Source organism: Carcharodon carcharias, chromosome 10 (assembly GCF_017639515.1).
Source record: "Carcharodon carcharias isolate sCarCar2 chromosome 10, sCarCar2.pri, whole genome shotgun sequence".
In the NCBI taxonomy this organism is placed as follows: Eukaryota; Metazoa; Chordata; class Chondrichthyes; order Lamniformes; family Lamnidae; genus Carcharodon; species Carcharodon carcharias.
In genome coordinates this window covers 55,758,388-55,778,930 of record NC_054476.1, presented here as the reverse complement: position 1 = coordinate 55,778,930, position 20,543 = coordinate 55,758,388, and the positions used below count along the sequence as shown (strand labels likewise).

At 44.3% G+C, this 20,543-nt stretch overlaps 1 protein-coding gene across 4 annotated transcripts in view; it reads right to left on the bottom strand.

Annotated features, from left to right (window-relative positions):
* syt8 (synaptotagmin VIII) overlaps nucleotides 1–20,543 on the bottom strand; it is a 115,053-nt gene that overhangs the window by 19,444 nt on the left and 75,066 nt on the right. For all 4 annotated transcript variants that reach the window (XM_041198291.1, XM_041198289.1, XM_041198293.1 and 1 more), the window contains 4 exons: nucleotides 14,364–14,524; nucleotides 6,041–6,130; nucleotides 4,898–5,065; nucleotides 3,219–3,386 (listed from right to left, as the gene is read on the bottom strand). In XM_041198291.1, the coding sequence (XP_041054225.1) occupies nucleotides 3,219–3,386; nucleotides 4,898–5,065; nucleotides 6,041–6,130; nucleotides 14,364–14,524 (587 nt within the window). The remainder of the gene's footprint in view (nucleotides 1–3,218; nucleotides 3,387–4,897; nucleotides 5,066–6,040; nucleotides 6,131–14,363; nucleotides 14,525–20,543) is intronic.

Below are 20,543 nucleotides of genomic sequence, written 5' to 3'. Positions count from 1 at the left end.
TATCCTTGGTGACGTTGGTGGGCATCCTCTGTGCCCTCAAGGCCTGGAGGGCACTGGCTTAATTTGGGTCTCCTGCTCTGGTGCAGCTACACCCTCTGCGGTCACAGAGGCTGAAGCTGATGGGGTCACAGACAAAAGGGATTACGAAGGGCCACCCATCCTCCAAGAGCCCTGAGTGGAGGTCCCAGAGGGGTCTGCCTGCTGCTCCTCTTCCCTTTGGGGGCCCAAGGGTCCCTCCCTGACTCCTTGAGGAGGAGGGGCACCCAGATGGAGGTTGAAGTGCCCTGTCCCTCTCTCACATAGCCACTGCAAAACCTTGCCCATGGTTACTGCAATGGAGTGCAGGCCTGCGCACATCTCTGGCAGAAACTCAGCATTCTGTTGGACAAGGGTCTCCATGGCATCTGCCAGCCTCCCCATGGAGACCCCAATACTCGCACACGTTGGTAGCACTTCATCAGCCAGCAGGCGGACGGACTCCACCACCGCATGTGCCACTCTGTTGAATGCCTCCAACGTCTCTACCTGGTGCTCCCCCATGTCTTGCTGCATCTCAAGCATCTTGTTTAGGAGCGGTCCCAGAGGCTTGCCATCTGACTCGGACTTTGCAGGGGCCTCTTCCCCTGCCTCCTCCTGCTACAGAAATGTGTCTGTGCAGTGAGCACCAGAGTGTGACACCCTGCCTGAACTAGTTCTCATATCCACCAAGGTGTGTGCCTCTGGACTGGTGGAGGGTGCAGTTGACTGCGTGATGGCTCTGCAAGTGGAATCTTGTTGTCGCCCTCATTGTCCTCGCTCCTCTGTGGGCTGGAGCTGGTGGTAGAGTCGGGATTGGGGTCTGGCCTCACCCTCTTTTTGCTGGCACCTGCAATTGTGAGGGGAGAGAGAGAGTGGATGCATGGACTGCCTCCAACACAGCACCACACATGGCTGTTAGGTTTCTAGGCAGAAACGTTAAGCATTGTTCCTTACTGAATGGAAACAAGACACCTAACTCGCCATCTCTACATGCCTAGTCCCGATCCTCCCCTGCCTGATCAGCAGCCTGTTGTTCATATGGTGTGAGCTGCCTGAGTTGAGCTATGCTCTCATCCTCTCTCTCTTGCTTGTTGTGCACTGACTTGTCCTGCACAAGGAGAGAAGATGGTTTGAGGGCACTTGGGATACAGTTGGCATTCAGATGCTGCCATTCAAAGGCAGCAATCCACTGGCTACTGTATGCCATGAGAAAGATGCATTGCGGTTAGTTCACTGGGGTTCTTTAGCCACACCCTGCAGAGCAGTAAGCTCATGCACATAGGAGGATAAGGCACATGAAGGCACGGCATCAGCTGGTGCCCACTAAGTTAGACGCCCTACCCCCATTCCACAATATAGGCTCTCTTATATTGTGTGAAAGGGTCAAGGATCTACAGCTGCCTCTCTACCTGCAGAATCACAGAACCACAAAGTCTGTACAATGCAGAAGGAGACCATTCAACCCATTGAGTCCGCACTGGCTCTCTGAAAGAGCATTCTATCCAGCCCCACTCCCATGCTTTATCCCCATAACCTTGCATTTTCTTTCTTTTCAGACAGCACGGACTGAAGTATGGCTATGAAGTATCAATGCATCACGTTGGGAAGGTATTTTTGTATGGGCCACACAGATGGTGGCCTGACCACTGAGACCCATGTCCCAATTCCCACTCTGAGGTGAGCTTGATCAGTAGAGGGTTCACACATACCCTAGTGGCGCAGACGAGGTCGTTCATCCTTTTCCTGCACTGCAGGTGATCCTCTGGTGTGTACTGTTCACACTCACCATCCTGGCGACTGCAGGGCTGGTGAGTCAGGTGGGTCTCCTCCTTCCATCCCTGGGGCAGAGGATGTCCCTCCTGTCATCCACTGCATTCAACAGTATTTCCAGGGAAGCGCTGCTGAACCTTGGTGCCATCGCTGCTTGGGGTCTCCAAGCCATTTCCTGGACCACAGTTCAGAGTTGGATAAAGCTGCAGTTGTGCAGAAGCCTTTTAAATATGGCGCCCAGGTATGATGTGGGGCCGCGACTTCCTACCCGCCCTGCTGCTAACAAGGTTGGGAAACCCCCCAGCTGCATAATTAATGAGCCCAGCATCGCGTGATTCGATGCAACTTCCCAGAGGGAAATACTTCCGCTTCCCACTACGGCACTTAGGCCCGGAGTGGAAAATCCCCGTCCTGGTACCCAGGCACTTTGTCTCAAAAGAAAAGCTTTCTTTTTGTATATTTGTTTCTTTCTTTTAAAGGCACGCATTAATGTTTCAGTATTGTTACATAAGAAATAGTTGCCCTCCAACAACTCACTATTATTCACATTGAAGTTGGGCAGAGAATTTTGACAATCAGTTGCCTGAGGAGGGCACTGTGGCTGAGCCCAGTCATGTCCTGCTTTCATATCTCTTTCCACGCAATAAAGTACACTGCCGAGGGTATAAATACACATGTAATATGCTCCTTGCAGTAAAGTGCTTTTTGTACAAATTTCAAAATTTATAGAAATTTTATAGAAAGCACTCTAAAGTTCCGATCAAAAATGTTCATTAGCCCAAGTTTTATTTTGATATGGTTTGATGAGTTTTAAACTATGTTAGTTGCTCTTTCGAGTCATGGAATCATAACACGAGACCCAACCGACAGGTTGAGCAGGTCTATCTAATAACAGGCACCCTTGAGCTCCAAGAGCCTATAATTTGAAATGATTTTTTATTATTCTTTAGAAACAAAACTTTTATTTTTTACCCTTTTAAACTTATTTTGTATCTCCTTAGCTCTCCTGCTCATCACTTAGTCCAATGAACCAGGGTCTCTTGATAATCCAGAACAAATTTTTTAATGAGTTACCCTTGAATGGCCTTCCGTCCGCTGTCCCAGCCTCTTGATATTCTAAACAATTTATAATGGTGGTTATCACTTATTTATCAAAATTAATTCCCCTGAATTGTGGCTTTGTAATGTGACAGGGGCCTGCCTGTCTGTGAGAGGTACAAGGTTTACAATGGTATCAAACGGTCTTATTCCAAAAAAAGTAGCAGTTTATTTATTCATTTGCAAAGCGATCAATGATATTGAAGGGAAAAATAATTTCTAGTAAAAGAGAAAAGGCTTCCATCATTTTCCGCCTTATTTTATAGTTCTAGTCTTTGTGCCTTTTGCTTTAGGCCATCTTTATACGTTGTTCTTCATTGAGAAAATCTTACCTCATCCTTTAGGGCACAGGTGAGATCCCGCCATTCTTCAACCACATGGTTCAGGTTAATGGTGTTGAGTGGGATTCTCACTTCACCAATTATGTCATGCTTGGAGAATCTGTTGAAGTCATATACCTGCATCACGACTGTCTTCTCAGCTATATCACCCTGGCTAGCCTATGAGGTAAGAAAAAGAAGCTCTTGAGTAAATTAGAAAAATTGCTGGAACAGAGCAGCCAATGGAAATTTTCAATGCATTCATTTGTACCCAATCCTACTTTCATATTATTGTTCTTGTGCATACTCAGCTTGTGATTCTCCAACTGGAGCTCATTCCAAGTAAGGTAGCAACAGGTTTGTTTGGCAAATCATCCATGTAAACCTAGGCAAGGTTCAGGATACAAACCTTGACCTTCCTATCCTCTTAAGGAGCAAAAAAGCACAGGTATGGGATAGACTGAAAGCTGCAAGAAAGTCAGGCTTGCAGTGGAAAGCTCTCATTAGCCTTAATACTAATAAATTCCAAATAAAGTTATATTTAATTTGCCAGCTAAGACAATATTTGGAGTGTGTATAAATCACCAAAATATGGGCTGGATCAGGAATCCAATCAATTTGAAATGTACCATAAAAATCCAGTTGAAGGCAGTGAATGGATCTTCCACTGATTCCCTGACATTAAGGGGTTATGTAGTGGGATGTTTCTGGTGTTCCCTAAGAAGTCCCTCCCTTAACATTCTTGAAAGACTTCAGCAAAACTCAAGACAATTTAGACCTGGCATAAGACTCTTTGATGCCTTCTGATGACCTCAAACCTTCACTGGAGTAAGGTAATCCATCCCAGAGGAGTATTTAAAAGGGATATCTTTATCCATTTGGGCCTCCAGACGCTGTGCTCTACCTCAGAAGCCAAACTAACTCGGACTTGGGCGGATTCTGCTAATTCAGTCTTCACACACCAATAGGCATCCCACCTATTCAACTGACCCCATCTCCAAAATTTGGGCAAGGGCTGATGGCGGTGGATTGATGGAGCAAAAGCCCAGGAATTTACGGGTCTGTACTTCTTTACTAACCAATGATCATATTTGTTGTCCACCCCTAATTGCCCTTGAGCTGAGTGCCATTTCAGAGGGCAGTTAAGAGTCAACCACATGCTGTGGGTCTGGAGTCATATGTAGGCCAGACCAGGTTAGGGTGGCAGGTTTCCTTCTCTAAAGGAAATTATTAAACCAGATGGGTTTTTACAGCAATCAGTGATAGTTTCATGGTCACCATTACTGAGATTAACTTTATAATTCCAAAGTTATTAATTGAATTTAAATCCCACCAGCTGCCATTGTTAGATTTGAACCCATGTCCCCAGAGCATTAGCTTGGACCTCTGGATTATTAGTCCAGGGACATTACCACTACACTACCATCTCCCCTCAGATTAATTAACATGACATGTTTTTTCACGGACAGCTTGAACCCAGTCTCACCTGTTCGTCCCTTCAGGAAAGTTCAGAAAAAAAATCATCCACATATTCCCTACAGTTGCCGTAAGTAGACCAAATTTCTTGACAGCCATAACCTGAGTCCTTATTCCTGATTTCAACTTTCCTAGACCAATTCAATGAAAAATGCAGAGATCTGACAATCTGTTAAATGCATAGATCTGATAATCTGTTATGTGCTTTACAATACCTTGAAAGTGAACCGTTCTTTAAAGGCTGGATTTAATGTCCGTCTGTGGACTTTAGTTTCAAATTTATGTGTCTTTTCTGGGAGAAGATACACCATAACATAAGGATCAGATGTTCCTCCAAGATCCATGGCCATTAAATCCATTGCCTGTATAACTGCAACTGTAATCTGCAAGGGATCATAAGCACAGGAAATATAAATCAGCGATTTTTTGGATCACAATTTGATGGGGTACTTATAACATTACTGCAGTGTTCCACACCCAAATCATAAGTGCAAGTGATGGGAACCCAAGGGAATTCATCCTATCAATTCACCCAGAAGGAGAAAGGCACACAAAGCTCAAGAACCATGTCCAGTAGAATTTTTAACAACAAAAAAAATGGGAACAGACCAGACACTAGTGGTTGCACCAAAAATTGGAAGAATTTGGGGCCCAACATATCCCTAAACTACCATGAGCAGACTGCAAGAGATCTGCTGGAATTATGTTACTTAACAATTTTCTATGAATGCAATTTTTTTGTCTCTAATGTTCTCTTGTCCTGTCCTGAAGCGCTGTGGTGTAGTTCCAGAAACTCCAGACACCCGTCACTTCCTCAACTAGGTGGCAATTCTACATGTGTGAACCATGAAAGTGACTGTTTAATAGTAGAATTGACTGTGGAAAGCATTGCTGCTGTACATGATCTTGTCTTATACTGATTTCCACTTAATGCCCTTTCAAGTAGGAGGTCACTGGATTGTGTTCAGGAGCAGAAACCCTGATTGAATTTCTTCCCACCCTCCTCATCCCAAACTTGAAAGGATACTTATGATTGCAGCATTTTGTATTCAGGCACCAAAGCAGAGATGCCACTAGTTTTAAGTTTACTATAGGTGTATTTACAGTACTTTAAAATATCTCAGCAATCACAAGATTTCTACACACACACATTCACAGCTCTGGCTTCTGAGCTCTTTCTAGAAGCTCCTGTTTACATTATGTCTTAGGGGGTATACCAAGGCATAATCTGTCAAGCACAGTGAGTATATATCGGTCAACAGGCCAACTTATACAAACACAGATCAATAAACCATTAAAGCAACACACAGCTATTGATATAAATGAATTCAGCGAATGAGATACGACTTTATATTTACCTCTTCTTTCTTAAAGTCATAATCTAAGGAAAATTGTAACTTTCCACGGTTTTCTTCAGCTCCATCCAAGTCATCCATATCTGGCTGCACCTGCAAAACACAATACAAAAAGCTGATCAGCTCAAAACCAATCAGTCTTTCTGAACCAAAAATGGATGGCCTACTGTCAGCAACTTTTGGTGTCCACACATGCACAGTAAAATGCAGAAATTCAGAGGTTGTTACTCATCCATAGATTCACTGTTGAAGTCCCTGCAGGCAACAAATTTTAGAAATCACTGAACTGATGAGAACTTCCCCTTTTATGTCTGATATTGCTGTTTAAACCCCTAAACAGTTACACCTTGTTAATGAAGTGTAACTTGGGCTCGAATTTATCCCCCCACACCCCAGGGGCTGGCTGGCATGCTGGGCATAAAATTGTGTGGCATGGAAGAGGGGGACATGCCTGTTACCTACCTGCCTCCACTAGTATTTTACTAGCGGGTCATTGTCACGCAGCTCACTCATCTTTGTGCCATTGGAGGCCCTTACGTGGCCAATTAATTGCCACTTAAGGGCCACCTTGCACTGCTGCTGGTATGTCACCAATGGCAGCATGTACCTGCCTGATTGGTCCCAACAAAGCTGCCCCACTTACCTGTCTGTCCGGCTTCTTCCATTGCATCTCGTCATGGACAAGGCATTGCTGGGACTGAAGAGCTGCTGGCCATCTGATTGGTCCGAAGCTCTTGGAGGAGAAACATCCTCCCACATGGGGGTAGAAGCCACTGCCTCAGGTAGACAACTGTTAATTTCTCGCCAGTCCAGCGGAGGTGGATTTGCCCAAGTTTTTCAGCTGTTAGGCATGGCCACTGTCCCCACAAATAATTCTAGTCTTATGTTTTAATGGTAAACTAAATCATATCTGCTGTTGAACAACCTCTCTGGGCCTACTAAACTAATTTTGTATTTCTGTAATCTGAATTTTTTGTATAGTAATAAATTATAAGTTTATATTTCAACTTCCAATGTATATAACCCATCTTGATTTCATTATTTGCAAAATTTTAAAAAGGTGAAGGATAATCAGAGCATTTTACTACCTGGTTTGCTGTCTGTGTGAATTCTTCAATGTGACTGGCTGCTTAGCCTGCTCAAATATATTCACAGCTTCTGGATGCCAGGAGATCCTGTTGACTTGGCGACAGATTCAAATTAATGTTGGAAAAGTTGATATTCAAAACACAGAGATCGCTGGATCTTACTGGGCATCTTTATTTGTGTTAACTGTGGCTCAGTTGGTAGTGATCATTTTCAGGATGCCAAACTGTAACTAATGGAGTGCCCCAAGGATCAACGCTAGATCCTCAACTACTTACAATTTACATTAATGACTTGGATGAAGGGACCGAGTATATTGTAGCCAAATTTGCTGGCAATACAAGGATAGGTAGGAAAGCAAGTTGTAAGAGTCTTCAAAGAGATAGGTTAAGCAAGTGGTCAAAAAGTTGGCAGATAGAATATAACATGGAAAAATGTGAGGTTGACTACTTGGGTGGGAAGAATAGAAAAGCATAATATTATTTAAATGGAGAGAGACTGGAGAATGCTGTGATATAGAGGGATCTGCGTATCCTCATACATGAATCACAAAAAGTTAACATGCAGGTACAGCAAGTAATTAGGAAGGCAAATTGAATGTTGGCCTTTATTGCAAGGGTGATGGAGTGTAAAAGAAGGGAAGTCTTGCTGCAACTGTACAGAGCATTGGTGAGACCATATCTAGAAGACTGTGTACAGTTTTGTTCTCCTTACTTAAGGGGGATATATTTGCATTGGAGGCAGTTCAGAGAAGGCTCACGAGGTTGATTTTTGGGATGAAGGTGTTGTCTAATGGGAAATGATTGAACAGGTTGGGCCTATACTTATGGGAGTTTCAAAGAATGACAGGTGATCTTATTGGAACATATCCATTTCTGATAGGGCTTGACAAGGTAAATGCTGAAAGGATGTTTCCCCTCATGGGTGAAAATCTGGAATGAAGGAACATAGTTTCAAAATAAGAGGTCTCCCATTTTTGACAGAGATGGGGAGAAAAATTTCCTTTTAGAGGGTTGATAATCTTTGGAATTCTCTATCCAAGAGATCAGTGGAGGCTGGGTCATTGAATATATTCAAGGCTGAGTTTGACAGAATTTTGATTTTAAAAGGAGTCAAGAGTTATGGGGCCAGGCAGGAAAGTGAAGACCACATTCATATCAGCCAGGATCTTATTGAATAGCAGAACAGGCTCAAGGAGTCTAATGGCCTACTCCTGCTCCTATATCTTATGTTCTTATGTTCAATCTCACCCCCTGTGACAGGATTCCAGGACTTGAGCACAAAAATCAAGACTGACACTCTAGTACAATATGATGGAGTGCTGCACTGTCAAAGGGTTTGTCTTTCAGATGAAACGTTAAACCAAAGGACTGTTCACCCTCTCAGATGGAGAGAGAAGATCCTGTGACACCATTTTGAAGAAGAGTAGCAGAGTTATTCCTGATGTTCCAGCCAATATTTGTTCCTCAACCCACATCACAAAAACAAATAATCTGGTCATTATGACACTGGGGTGAATTTTACAGGAGTTGGGGATGCCATGTTGTCCCGGTAGAAAAATTGGGCTTGAGCTGACTGACTTTGAAAAAGGCTGCCCTGCAGTGATAATTGGTTCTGCTGAGGGACTACAAGCAGTTCAGGGCTAAATTAAAAAGTACAACCTCAAAGGTAATGATTTCCAGATTAATAGCAAAGCCACATGCAAATTGATGTAGGGTAAATAAGATTAGAGAGGTAAATGCGTGACTCAAAGATTAGTGTTAGAGAAATGGGTTCCAATTTATGGGGCTCTGGCACCAGTACTGGGGAAGGAGAGAGCTGTTGCATTGAAACAGTCTTCATTTGAACCATGCTGGGACCAGTGTCCTGGCAAATCGTATAACTAAGGTTGTAGATAGGACTTTAAACTAATGAGTGGACGGGAGGGTTCAATTGAAGGGAAGTTTAAAAAATCAAAAAGGAAATGAGAGAGCAGAGGTTAAGGATAGCGAAGAGGTGAATGATAATCAAAGTGTGATAGGAAGGAGCAGAAAATATAAGCAGAAGAGTGCAGCAGAAATCAGAGCCAGGATGAGCAAAAATGGTAAAAAGTCAAAGCTTAAGGCTCTTTATCTGAATACATGCAGAATTTGTAACAAGATAGATGAGTTGACGGCACCAATAGAAATAAATGAATCTGACTTGATAGCTATAACAGAGATGTGGTTGCAGGGTGACCAAGACTGCGAACTCAATATTCAAGGGTATTTGGCGTTCTGGAAAAATAGGCTAAAAAGAAAAGGAGATGGGGTAGCTTTGTTAATAAAGGAAGGTATCAATGCAGTGGTGAGTAGTGATATAGTTGCAATAGATCATGAAGTGGAATCAGTTTGGGTGGAAATAAGGAATAGCAAGGGGAAGAAGTCATAGGTAGGAGTCATCTATAGGCTCCCGAAGAGCTGCCTCACTGTAGGACAAAGTATAAACTACCCTCTGCGCTCCACATGCTTGCACCTCCTTTCTATGGAAAGTTAGACCTTGTGGTGCCAGATGTGATGTAGGCAGCATTTGGCCAAGGGGGTGGGGGTGGGTGGGGACAGGCCTAGCATCTTTGTGTGAGCGTTTGGCAGCAGCGGGGTGAGAAGACACTGGAGCCCTGCAATGTCCCATTCTGGTTGGGGTGGGCTGCCTGTGAAGAGAGTCCAGGTACAATTACACTAATCAATGCTCTTCTCTCTTGTTCAGGACAAGAATGCACATAATGCTGCCGAGAGGGCGAGGACTGGCAGCGGGCTGGCCCAGTTCACGATTCTCAACTGCTTCGAACAGGAGGCCCCAGATTTGGAGATGCGAGATGCGCCATGCGCCTGTGTCCACTGTTGTCGGTGAGGCTGGGGTGCCACAGGTAGGTATATTTGCCCAGCAGTGAGGTCACCATTGTTCTCCCAGCAGCCATGGCAGTGTTGAATGTTCAGTGATTGAAGTTTGCAACATGACTTGACTATTGCTTATGGGAGGATGAGTGCATAATGATCCAGGGGACAGGGATACACATTGACATTGTCTCCACATCAACTGATCCAATGTCCTTGTTCTTCCTTTCAGAATCAGTGGAGCAGGGCCGGGAGGAGGAGCAGCAGAGGCTTCCTCTCACACCTGAGGGCCCTGAAGTCTCACCAGCATCACACCATCTCTGCCAGACAGGCACCAGTGCAGATACTAGCACCTTGGTGAGAATTAGAACAACTGCTAGTGTCCCGGGGCACAGCAGTGAGGGGACTTCACAGTCACTGGAAGAGCTGACAGAGACAGAGAGTGTCCATGGCATCAGCAGTCGGAGGACTGCAGGGGGCCAGGCACATGCTCAGACCCTCGCTGAAACACTGAGCTTCATGTCCAAGCGTAATGTGTCCTTCAAGTTGAGAGTGGCGAGTCTTGTGGAGAAGCTCCTCCAGGAGGCCCATCAGGGCTTCCTGGGGTTGCGCTCTGACCAGCAAGCCCTCACATTGGCATTGACCTCAGCTGGTCAGTGTCAGTGTGGAAGACGGTGTGCACACCAAGTTTCCCAGCTCGGTGCCCATCCATCCATAGTGAGCAGGGAGGTCTGAAGCGACCTCACGTCGGTGCAGCAGCTGCCTGGCGTCTCTGCGGGCTCCTCTCAGGGCACTCCAGATGAGGGCGGCAGCTCCTCTGTTGCTCTGCCGGTGACCATTGCATCCGGTGAGGCTACGACGACTGGGGAGATGCCAGCTGTGGGACTGGCAGCTCCCTCCCAGGCAGGGCCAGCACAGGCTCCACTGGCCAGAGGACAACCTCCAAGGTCATCGAAGCCAACAGGACAGCAGGGTCAGCAGGCTGTCTCAGATGCCACTCCCAGCGAGGGGTCAGCACCAAGACGTAGCACCCAAAAACATAAATATAAGGAACCTTAGGCACACCACGGGTTTATCACTGGTGCTTTTGTGTTGGCCCACAATGAGGTTTTTATGAGTTGGTGTGATTTTTATCACCTTTTTCATTTTGTTTCATTAAGTTTCTTTGGTTGCAATAATAAATTCAAACATGTCACCATGGCTTAGGGTGCCTCTTTTGTTCTGCAGGTGGATGGCTTCCAATAATGTTATGAGTGATTGGTGGGACATTCAGCTTTATTAACAAGGATCTTAGTTAATGTTCCTAACCAGGCAGATCTTGCACTTAGGTCTTGAATTTGGAACATACAGCCCAGGCTTGTCCTGGAGGTCCAAATGTGGTGCACTAGCTGAAGGTTCGTGGGATTAAAGCCTCCCGGGTGTTCCTGCCTCTTTGGGGTAGTTCCGAGTCGGCGTCTACCCCCTCAGAATTTCTCTGTGCATGCTCATCCTCGGACTCACTGCTGGACCATCGTCTGCAGCCGCAGCCACTGCATCGACATCTTCATCGTCCACAGCGTCCTCCCTTTGCAGCACAAGATAGTGCAGAACACAGCATGCAACCATTATCACTGACACATGATCTGGGGTGTACTGGAATGCTCCCCAAGCGGTCCAGGCATCAGAAGCACATCTTGAGAAGACCGATGGCTCTCTCCACCTCAGCCCTTGTGGAGACGTGGCTCCTATTGTAACGCTGCTCAGCTTCCGTTCTTGGATGGCAGAGAGGCAGCATGAGCCTTCTAAGGGGATAGCCCTTGTCACTCAGCAGCCCTCCATCCAGCCAGGCTGGAGCACTGAAAGAGCCCTGGCACCTGGGAGTGCCTGAGGATGTAGGCGTCGTGGGAGCTGCCTGGGTACCTTGCACGGACTTGTAGAATCAGCACCCTGTGGTCATACACTATCTGCACGTTCATGGAGTGGAAGCCCTTCCTGTTGACGAAGGCACCGGGCTCACCTGCTGGTGACTTGATGGCCACATGTGTGCAGTCTATTGCACCCTGGACGCGGGGGAAGTCAGCAATAGCTGCGAAGCCTCTGGCTCACTGTGCCTGACTTGCCTGGTCCCAACGGATGTGGGTGAAGATCAATGCATGCCTGAACAGAGCGTCTGTAACCTGCTTGACACAAGTGTGGACAGCTGATTGGGAGACACCGCAAAGATCAGCCACCGAGCCCTGGAAGGAGTCAGAAGCATAGAAGTTGAGGGCAGCTGTGACCTTTAGAGCCACTGACATGGGGTGTCCACCCACACAGTTTGTAGAGATTTCAGGCCCAATCATCTGATAGATATAGCTGACTGTCTCCCTTGAGAGACGGAGCCTCCTTCGGCACTGCACCTCAGACATATTGAGGTATATTGCTTCATCTCCTGTATACCCTGGCAGCAGGATAGTGGCGTCTTCTGCAGCCCCTTCCGCCTTGGACTACCTCTTGGCCCTGCACCCCTTGTGCCTGCACCTGACCTCCCAAAGGCGGCTCCTCTGGAAGCTGAATGTGCAGTCCTGGCCTCCTCCCCCTGCTAGCCCTCCCTTCCTCCTCAGAGGAGGTGCCTCCAGTGGAGACTTCAGCTCCCATTCCCAGGCTAAGAGAAGGCTTCCTAAAACATGCAGGCCCGAAAAAGATTCCTCACTGCAGAGTGCTGACCTGAAGGTTGAGAGTCCAGACAAAGCAGCTGGTATGTGTTTTGAAGTCCTGCAGATCACACAGGCAAGATCAGTAACATCGAAACGCCAATGCTTGACTGAGCACACTTGCGACCCCACTGAGTCCTCTTATCCCACCTGTGGATGAAGGTTATACAAACGTGTCCTACCCGCTTGCCCCTTGCGCCCGTGCACTGACCTGAAGATTGCACGGGTGCTGAAAAATCACAGTCCATTTGTGCCTCGAGGGCCTTAAGTGGCTTGCTAATTAATGGTGGGTGCGCATCGGAAAGCATCGCGTGCCCACCCAACGACATTGCGATGGCGCGCGGTGACATCGGGACCCTCGCTCAACGTCACCATGGATCATTTTACATACATGTGTGCAGGGCCCACCCCTGCATGCCAATGAGAAAATTCTGCCCATAGGAACATTGTTTAACATTGGATGTAATAATGAACACAATTCATTAGGGCTACAATATTTCCATACACTAAAATACATTAATGTTACTGTATTCCTATAAATATAGAAATGCTGCTTCCTGTTGCATGTAGCAGTATTTTAGGATACACCAGTGCTTGTGTATTCCTTCATATATTGTACATAATGTTTTATACATTAAAATGAAACCTACTATTGTCCTATTAAAGACATTGATGCGCTAATGATCGGGACAAAATAAAATTTTGGAGGACGTTCAAATACTAAAGTCTGTACCTGTAGGTTGATTTTGATTTGATTTTTCAGTAGAAAAAAGGTGCAGGATAATTTAGTGTTATATACTGATCAGCCTGTTCCCTAAAGTCAGATATCATGACAGATGGGTATTATGACTGGCCTCTGCATGTGCTAACAAGAAATCTGTGAGGGGGTGGTGGGGGAGGAACGGTGAGCCTTAATTCCCTTGAGCATTCGATTTTATATATCACTGTGGTACTCTGATATTTCATGACGTTTTCAACAGATGGGTGTATGGAAAGTGTGTTTTTAGTTAGAGGGTATTGTGTTCTGCTGTGTATTTCTTTAACAACTTCTGGGGAAAGTAACAGTATGATGAAATTCAAGACAGGCTGAGATTACATTTAGCCAAATTCCTATTCTGTTGTTGAGTGCATAAAGAAAGCAAGTTAAGGTATACTTTATTTCAAACCTCTCCTGCTGCTACCCTAAAGGCACTGAAGCATACTGAAGCATGGTTCCAAGAATACCAGCATGCTTCCAGGACTTTGCCCAACTGGTCTCTTGGCCTGCCCTACCATCTTCAATTCTCTGTAAATATCAGCACCTCCAAAATTCTGCTGTGCATATCCTTTTCTGCACCAAGTCCTAATCAACCTGTCTCCTGCCCTTGCTGACCTACATCGAGTCCCGGTCCCTCAGCACCTCAAATTTGAAGTTCTCACTCATGCTTAAACCAATTCATGGCCTTGTCCTTCCATTTTTGTCTGATTAAACTTTATGAAGCATTTTTCCATGTTAAACTCACTATGTAAATGCAAGTTAATGTTATTGATAAGATTGCAGAGGCTCATCGTGCAGACAAGATGACGACTTGTTTTATACGAATTAAAAATCAATCAATGTTTGTTTTAAGAAAATACTTTTTTAAACATTGCTACAGCGGAATTATTCCATTGATGGCGGAGCTGCTGACAATACAATTCTTGCAATGCAATGAGCCATTGTTGTGAAGTACTCACCAGGCTTGTCGTGGTAGAGCCATTTATGCTTTTCAAGTTAACCTGCTCCTTCTTTTTCTTCTTCTTCTTCTTGCAGCAGCACTTCACACAGATACAGATGACACAGATGAGGATGACAAGCCCCACCCCCGCAGCAATGGCAATCAAGGCCCATTTTGGTACTAGGTAATAAATGAGGGAAGAGGAAGGCGAATGAATCATAAGGTAACAAAATTGGAGAAAATACGAGAGGACAAACATCAGTTAGAAGCAGATCCACAAAGACCCAACTTCAATTATATCTATTCTTTGAAATTCTAATCCTAATTCCAATTCCAGAATCAGTTCCAAATCGACGCTAATTCCATATCCAAAAGCAACTCTGATGTCCGACGTAATCCTAAATCCAATCCCAAAACCAAAACCTAGCCTTAATTCCAGTCAAAGCCCTAATCTTGGTAACATCCTACATTTAACCTCAATTCAAATCCCAGTCACAAGGATTCATAGTAAACTGTTAAATGGATAAATTAAGCAACGCTGATTACTCTCCATACAGTTTGAGACTGACATCAATTAAACAACCCTGACTTGCATTTCCTTTACTTAATGAATGCAAGTTTCCACCAGCTGCTCCCATTAGAAAGAGGAATATGCCATTTAACCCCGTAAAGCTGTTCTGCCATTCAGTGAGATCATGGCTTATCTGTGACCAAACATCTTAAAAGCTTTGAATGATGAAATAACCCCTTAACCTTCTAAATTCCATGGAATAAAACCCAAGTTTGTGTAATCTCTCCTTATAGTTTAACCTTTGTAGATCAGGTAGCATTCTGGAAAACCTTAGCTCCCTCCAATGTCAATATATCCTTCCTAACGTGATATATCCAGAACTGTAAACAGTAATCCACACGTGGTCCAACTAGGGCTTTGTATAGCTGTGGCATAATTTCTACCCCTTTGTATTTCAGCTCTCACAAAATAAAGCCCAGACTTCCATTTGCACCTTTGAAGTGGATCTTTCCATGATTTTAATGATCTATGCACACGGGCACCCCCATTTGGACATCCACTGTTTTAAATTTGCACCACTTAGAAAGCATTCTGTTTTATCCCTTTTAGGTCCAAAGTGGGTGACCTCATACGTGCCCACATTGAAATCCATTTGCCAGTTTTTCCATTCACTTAATTTATTAACACCTCTTTGTAATATTATGCTTCCATCAATGCTTCCCAGCTTTGTGTCACTGGCAAAGTGTGGTTCTTTATCCCATCATCTTAAATCATTAATAGATACGGTGAGTAGTATGCTTTTAGTTCTACATTGTTACTTACCTCTTTTGTCCTCCATTGCTGTTTTTTTGGCAAGTAAAATCCTTGCCCTTTATGGGTATAACCTAGTTCTGCATCACATAAAAATCATTTTTGATCTTCAGTTGTTTTACCCATTAACAGATATTCATTGTTTACTATGGACAGTCTCTATCTCAATGCATTGAAGTCAGCCTTACCTAAATTTAGAATCTTAGTAGCTCTTTTGCATTTCTCCTTTTCAAAAATTATGTTGAATTTAATCATATTATGATTACAATTAGATAAATGTGCATGCACAGTTAGGCTGTTAACTAAAACTAGCTCAAAACTAATTCTAATATGGCTGCCCCTTGTTAATTCTAGGACATATTGTTGCAGAAAATTATCTTAAAACACACTCCAAATATTCAATACATTTCTGACAATGAGCCAGCCTACTTATCCCAATCAAGTTGAAAGTTAAAATCCCCCATGAAAACCATTCTGCCTTTTCTACATGCTTTCCTAATCACAGCATTTATACATTCTGCCGCATCACAGCTGCAACCAGAGAGACTATACACAACTCAAAGTAGCCTTATGTTGGAACAAAAGGGACTGAATTTTTTTTCTAGGATCAGAACATCGATGTAGAGTACATTTCCAGATTCAGACCCCATGTCGTGTTGACACCTGATGCCCAACATGATTTCTGAAGAGCAGGCCAATTAATGGCCAAGGTGTACGCTAATTAAGGAGAATGGGTGGCTTCCTGAGGCTGGAAGGTCAATAGGAAGCCATCCAGCAAAGACATACTGGCAGCCCCACCATCAGAGGTAGGACCTTCCAATACAGAAAGAAAGAGAGAGCACTGCAAGATGGAGGCCTCCCACAGATGACTTTTAAAAATTTGAACTAAACAAAAGCAACAGCTGTCAGACTGCTTTTGTGGAGGGGGAAGCCCTCAACATGGCAGCCTGCAGCTGGAGCTGTGACCGTCTTATAATCGCAGCCACAGGCGGAAGGATGTTAAAAATGATACATGGAGAACTGGCCTACCCTGTCTTTTACTAGGAGACCTTCTCCATTCATCTGCCAGGCTTGGGCCTCAACGGAGGCGTTGGCGGGATGGGTGGTGCGGGGAGGCTGGGAGGTGGAGGGGGGGAACAACTGCCAGCTGGAAAATTCTAGTTGGTGCCTCACAGTGGCCTCAATAGACCGATTAAAGGGCTAACTGAGCTAACTGCCACTTGTAGTCACCCCTCTGTCCACCGAACCAGTGACCCGAATGTTTAAAAATGGCCTGGAGGTAAAAGCATGCTGGCAAATCAGTGGCAGGAAATTGTGCTTCCAGTCCAATATCCACAGTTGTTTAAAACTTCAGCCCAAGAATTCAGAAACTACTTAGTTTATCCCCCATTTAGGTTAAATACCTGAATACAAGGTCACAGAGAGGAGACATACTGGACTTCTGCTTCTCTGCCATTCAAGTAAAAGAATATAGGGCAGAATTTTACGTCCTGTGGGCAGGCATGCGTCCAGCCCGATTGGGCGTAAATTCGCGTGAGAAGGCATCGGGCCGGTATCCTGACATCATTGCGTACTTGCGTGATATTTCGCTCAGTGGGCGTGCACGAATGTTGGGAGTGCGTCCAATGACTATTAGGAGGGCAATTTAGCCCATTAGCAGTGCAATTATCTCTGATTTTAAACTAAAATGGCAGGGGAATGGGAACCTATACAAGGAGTCAGAGGAGGGAGAATCAAGGACAAGAACAAAAGATAGAAAGGGGAATAAGAAAAGTTATAGGCAGAGCAATCAGGGCCAGAATCAAATAGGACCTCAGTGAAAAATTGTGGGAACGGGACAAGTAATGTTAAAAAGACAAGTTTTAAGGCTTTGTGCCTTAATGCAAGGAGCATTCGCAATAAAGTGGATGAATTAACCGCCCAAATTGATGTAAACAGGTGTGATATAGTCGGGATTACTGAGACATGGCCGCAGGGTGACCAGGGATGAGAACTGAACATCCAGGGTTATTCAGTATTTAGAAAGGACAGGCAAAATGGAAAAGGCGGTGGAGTTGCATTGCTGGTTAACTGAACACAATAGTGAGGAAAGATATTAGCTCCGACGATGTGGAATCTGTATGGGTAGAGCTGAGAAACAATAAGGAGAAAGAAAAATTAGTGGAGGTTGTATATAGACCCCCAAACTGTAGTGGTGATGTTGGGAATGGCATTAAACAGGAAATTAGAGACGTATGCAATAAAGGAATATCTGTAATTATGGGTGACTTTAATCTGCATATAGATTGGGCAAATCAAATTATTAACAATACCGTAGAGGAGGAATTGCTGGAGTGTATAAGGGATGGTTTTGTGGACCAAAATGTTGAGGAAACAACTAGAGAACAGGCCATCCTAGACTGGGTATTGTGTAATGAGAAAGAGATAATTGGCAATCTAGTTGTGCGAGGCCCCTTGGGGATGAGCGACCATAATATAATAGAATTCTTCATCAAGATGGGAAGTGATGTAGTTGATTCTGAGACTACTGTCCTGAACATTAATAAAGGAAACTACGATGGTATGAGGTGCAAGTTGGCTATGATGGATTGGGAAACGTTACTCAAAGGGACGACGTTAGATAGGCAATGGCAAACATTCAAAGAGTGCATGGGTGAACTGCAACAATTGTTTATTCCTGTCTGATGCAAAAGTAAAACAGGGAAGTTGGACAAACAATGGCTTACAAGGGAAATTAGAGATAGTATTAGATCCAAGGAAGAGGCATACAAATTGGCCGGAAAAAAACAATAGGCCTAAGGATTGGAGCACTTTAGAATTCAGCAAAGGAGGGCCAAGGGATTGATTAAGGAGGGGAAGATAGAGTACGAGAGTAAGCTTGCGGGGAACATAAAAACTAACTTTAAAAGTTTCTGTAGGTATGTGAAGAGAAAAAGATTGTTGAAGACAAATATAGGTCCCTTATAGTCAGAAAGGAGAATGTATAATGGGATACAAAGAAATGGTTGACCAACTAAATACATACTTTGGTTCTGTCTTCACAAAAGGAGGACACAAATAACATACCAGAAATGTTGGGGAACAGATGGTTTAGTGAGAGGGCGGAACTGAAAGAAATCAGCATTAGTAGGGAAATGGTGTTGGGGAAATTGATGGGATTGAAGGCTGATAAATCCCTAAGGCCTGATAATTTACATCCCAGAGCACTTAAGGAAGTGGCCCTAGAAATAGTGGATGCATTGCTGGTCATCTTCTGAGATTCTATAGACTTTGGAACAGTTCCTACAGATTGGAGGGTAGCTCATCTAACCCCATTATTTAAAAAGGGAGGTAGAGAGAAAACAGGGAATTATGGACCAGTCAGCCTGACGTCAGTAGTGGGGAAAATTCTAGAGCCCGTTATAAAAGATTTAATAGCTGAGCACTTGGAAAACAGTGTCAGAATCAGACAGAGTCAGCATGGATTTACGTAAGTCGGTAAAGACGGCAAATGGTATGTCGGCCTTCCTAGCGACAGAATTCAAGTACAGGAGCAGGGATGTCTTGCTACATTTATACAGGGCCTTCGGAGACCACACCTGGAACATTGTGTGCAGCTTTGGTCTCCTTATCTGGGGAAGAATGTTCTTGCTATAGAGGGAGTGCAGACTGATTCCTGGGATGGCGGGACTGACGTATGAGGAGACATTGAGTCGGTTAGGATTATATTCGCTGGAATGCAGAAGAGTGAGGGGGGATCTCATAGAAACCTATAAACTTCTAACAGGACTAGACAGGGTAGATGCGGGAAGTATGTTCCCGATGGTGGGGGAGTCCAGAGCCAGGGGTCACAGTCTGAGGATACGGGGTAGACTATTTAGGACTGAGATGAGGAGAAATTTCTTCACCCACAGAGCGGTGAGCCTGAGGAATTTGCTACCACAGAAAGTAGTTGAGGCCAAAACATTGTATGTTTTCAAGAAGGAGTTAGATATAGCTCTTGGGTCTAAAGGGATCAAAGGATATGGGGAGAAAGCGGGAGCAGGCTATTGAGTTGGATGATCAGCCATGATCATAATGAAGGGTGGAGCAGGCTTGAAGGGCTGAATGGCCTACTCCTGCTCCGATTTTCTATGTTTCTATGTTTCTATGATTTTCCGTGGTAAGATTCAGGCCATAATTCCCAAGCATATATATCCCTGAACCTTGAAATGGGAGCTGGATCCCAGATACACACCAAGATTACAATTCTCTGAATCTCAGTTGGCTGCTTCCATGACAGGTCCATCTCTTATTTTTGAGGGAATGCATCCCAGTGCTAACCCTCTGAAACCAGTTTTGTGGTTTTGTACACCACAAAAGGAAGTTCACAAGCACAATTTATTTTAATAACTTTATTGAACAGTACTGTGAAATACACAGTGAAGAGTCACCTCCATTTCCAGGACCAAATGTACAGCAGTTTTTGTACATTATCTCCTCAAATCTGTTATTTTTTAATCTAATTTTATTTTTTTCTGTTCTATTCTACAATTATCAAGTCTGTACTGTTTTAACAGTCAATGACTATACTCCTGACATTTAGACTGAACTAGCTTTGCTGTAACCAAAACCATGAAGCTATCTAGTTATCAAAGACGCCGATGCTGCCAGACCTGCTGATATTTTCCAGGTATTTCTGTTTTTGTTTCTATCTAGTTATCACATCTGTGTCACTCTACATACAAAGGTCATTTAGTCATGTATCCACTTTCTCCTGAGTTAGGATACTATCAAATACTCGCATAGACATTGCAACTTTATCAAAGCTACCACTGTTATTGGATTTAACTGGTAAAACTGATTCAGTATTCTAGAAAAAAATGGATATCAGTATAACAACACATTGACCAGCTTAAC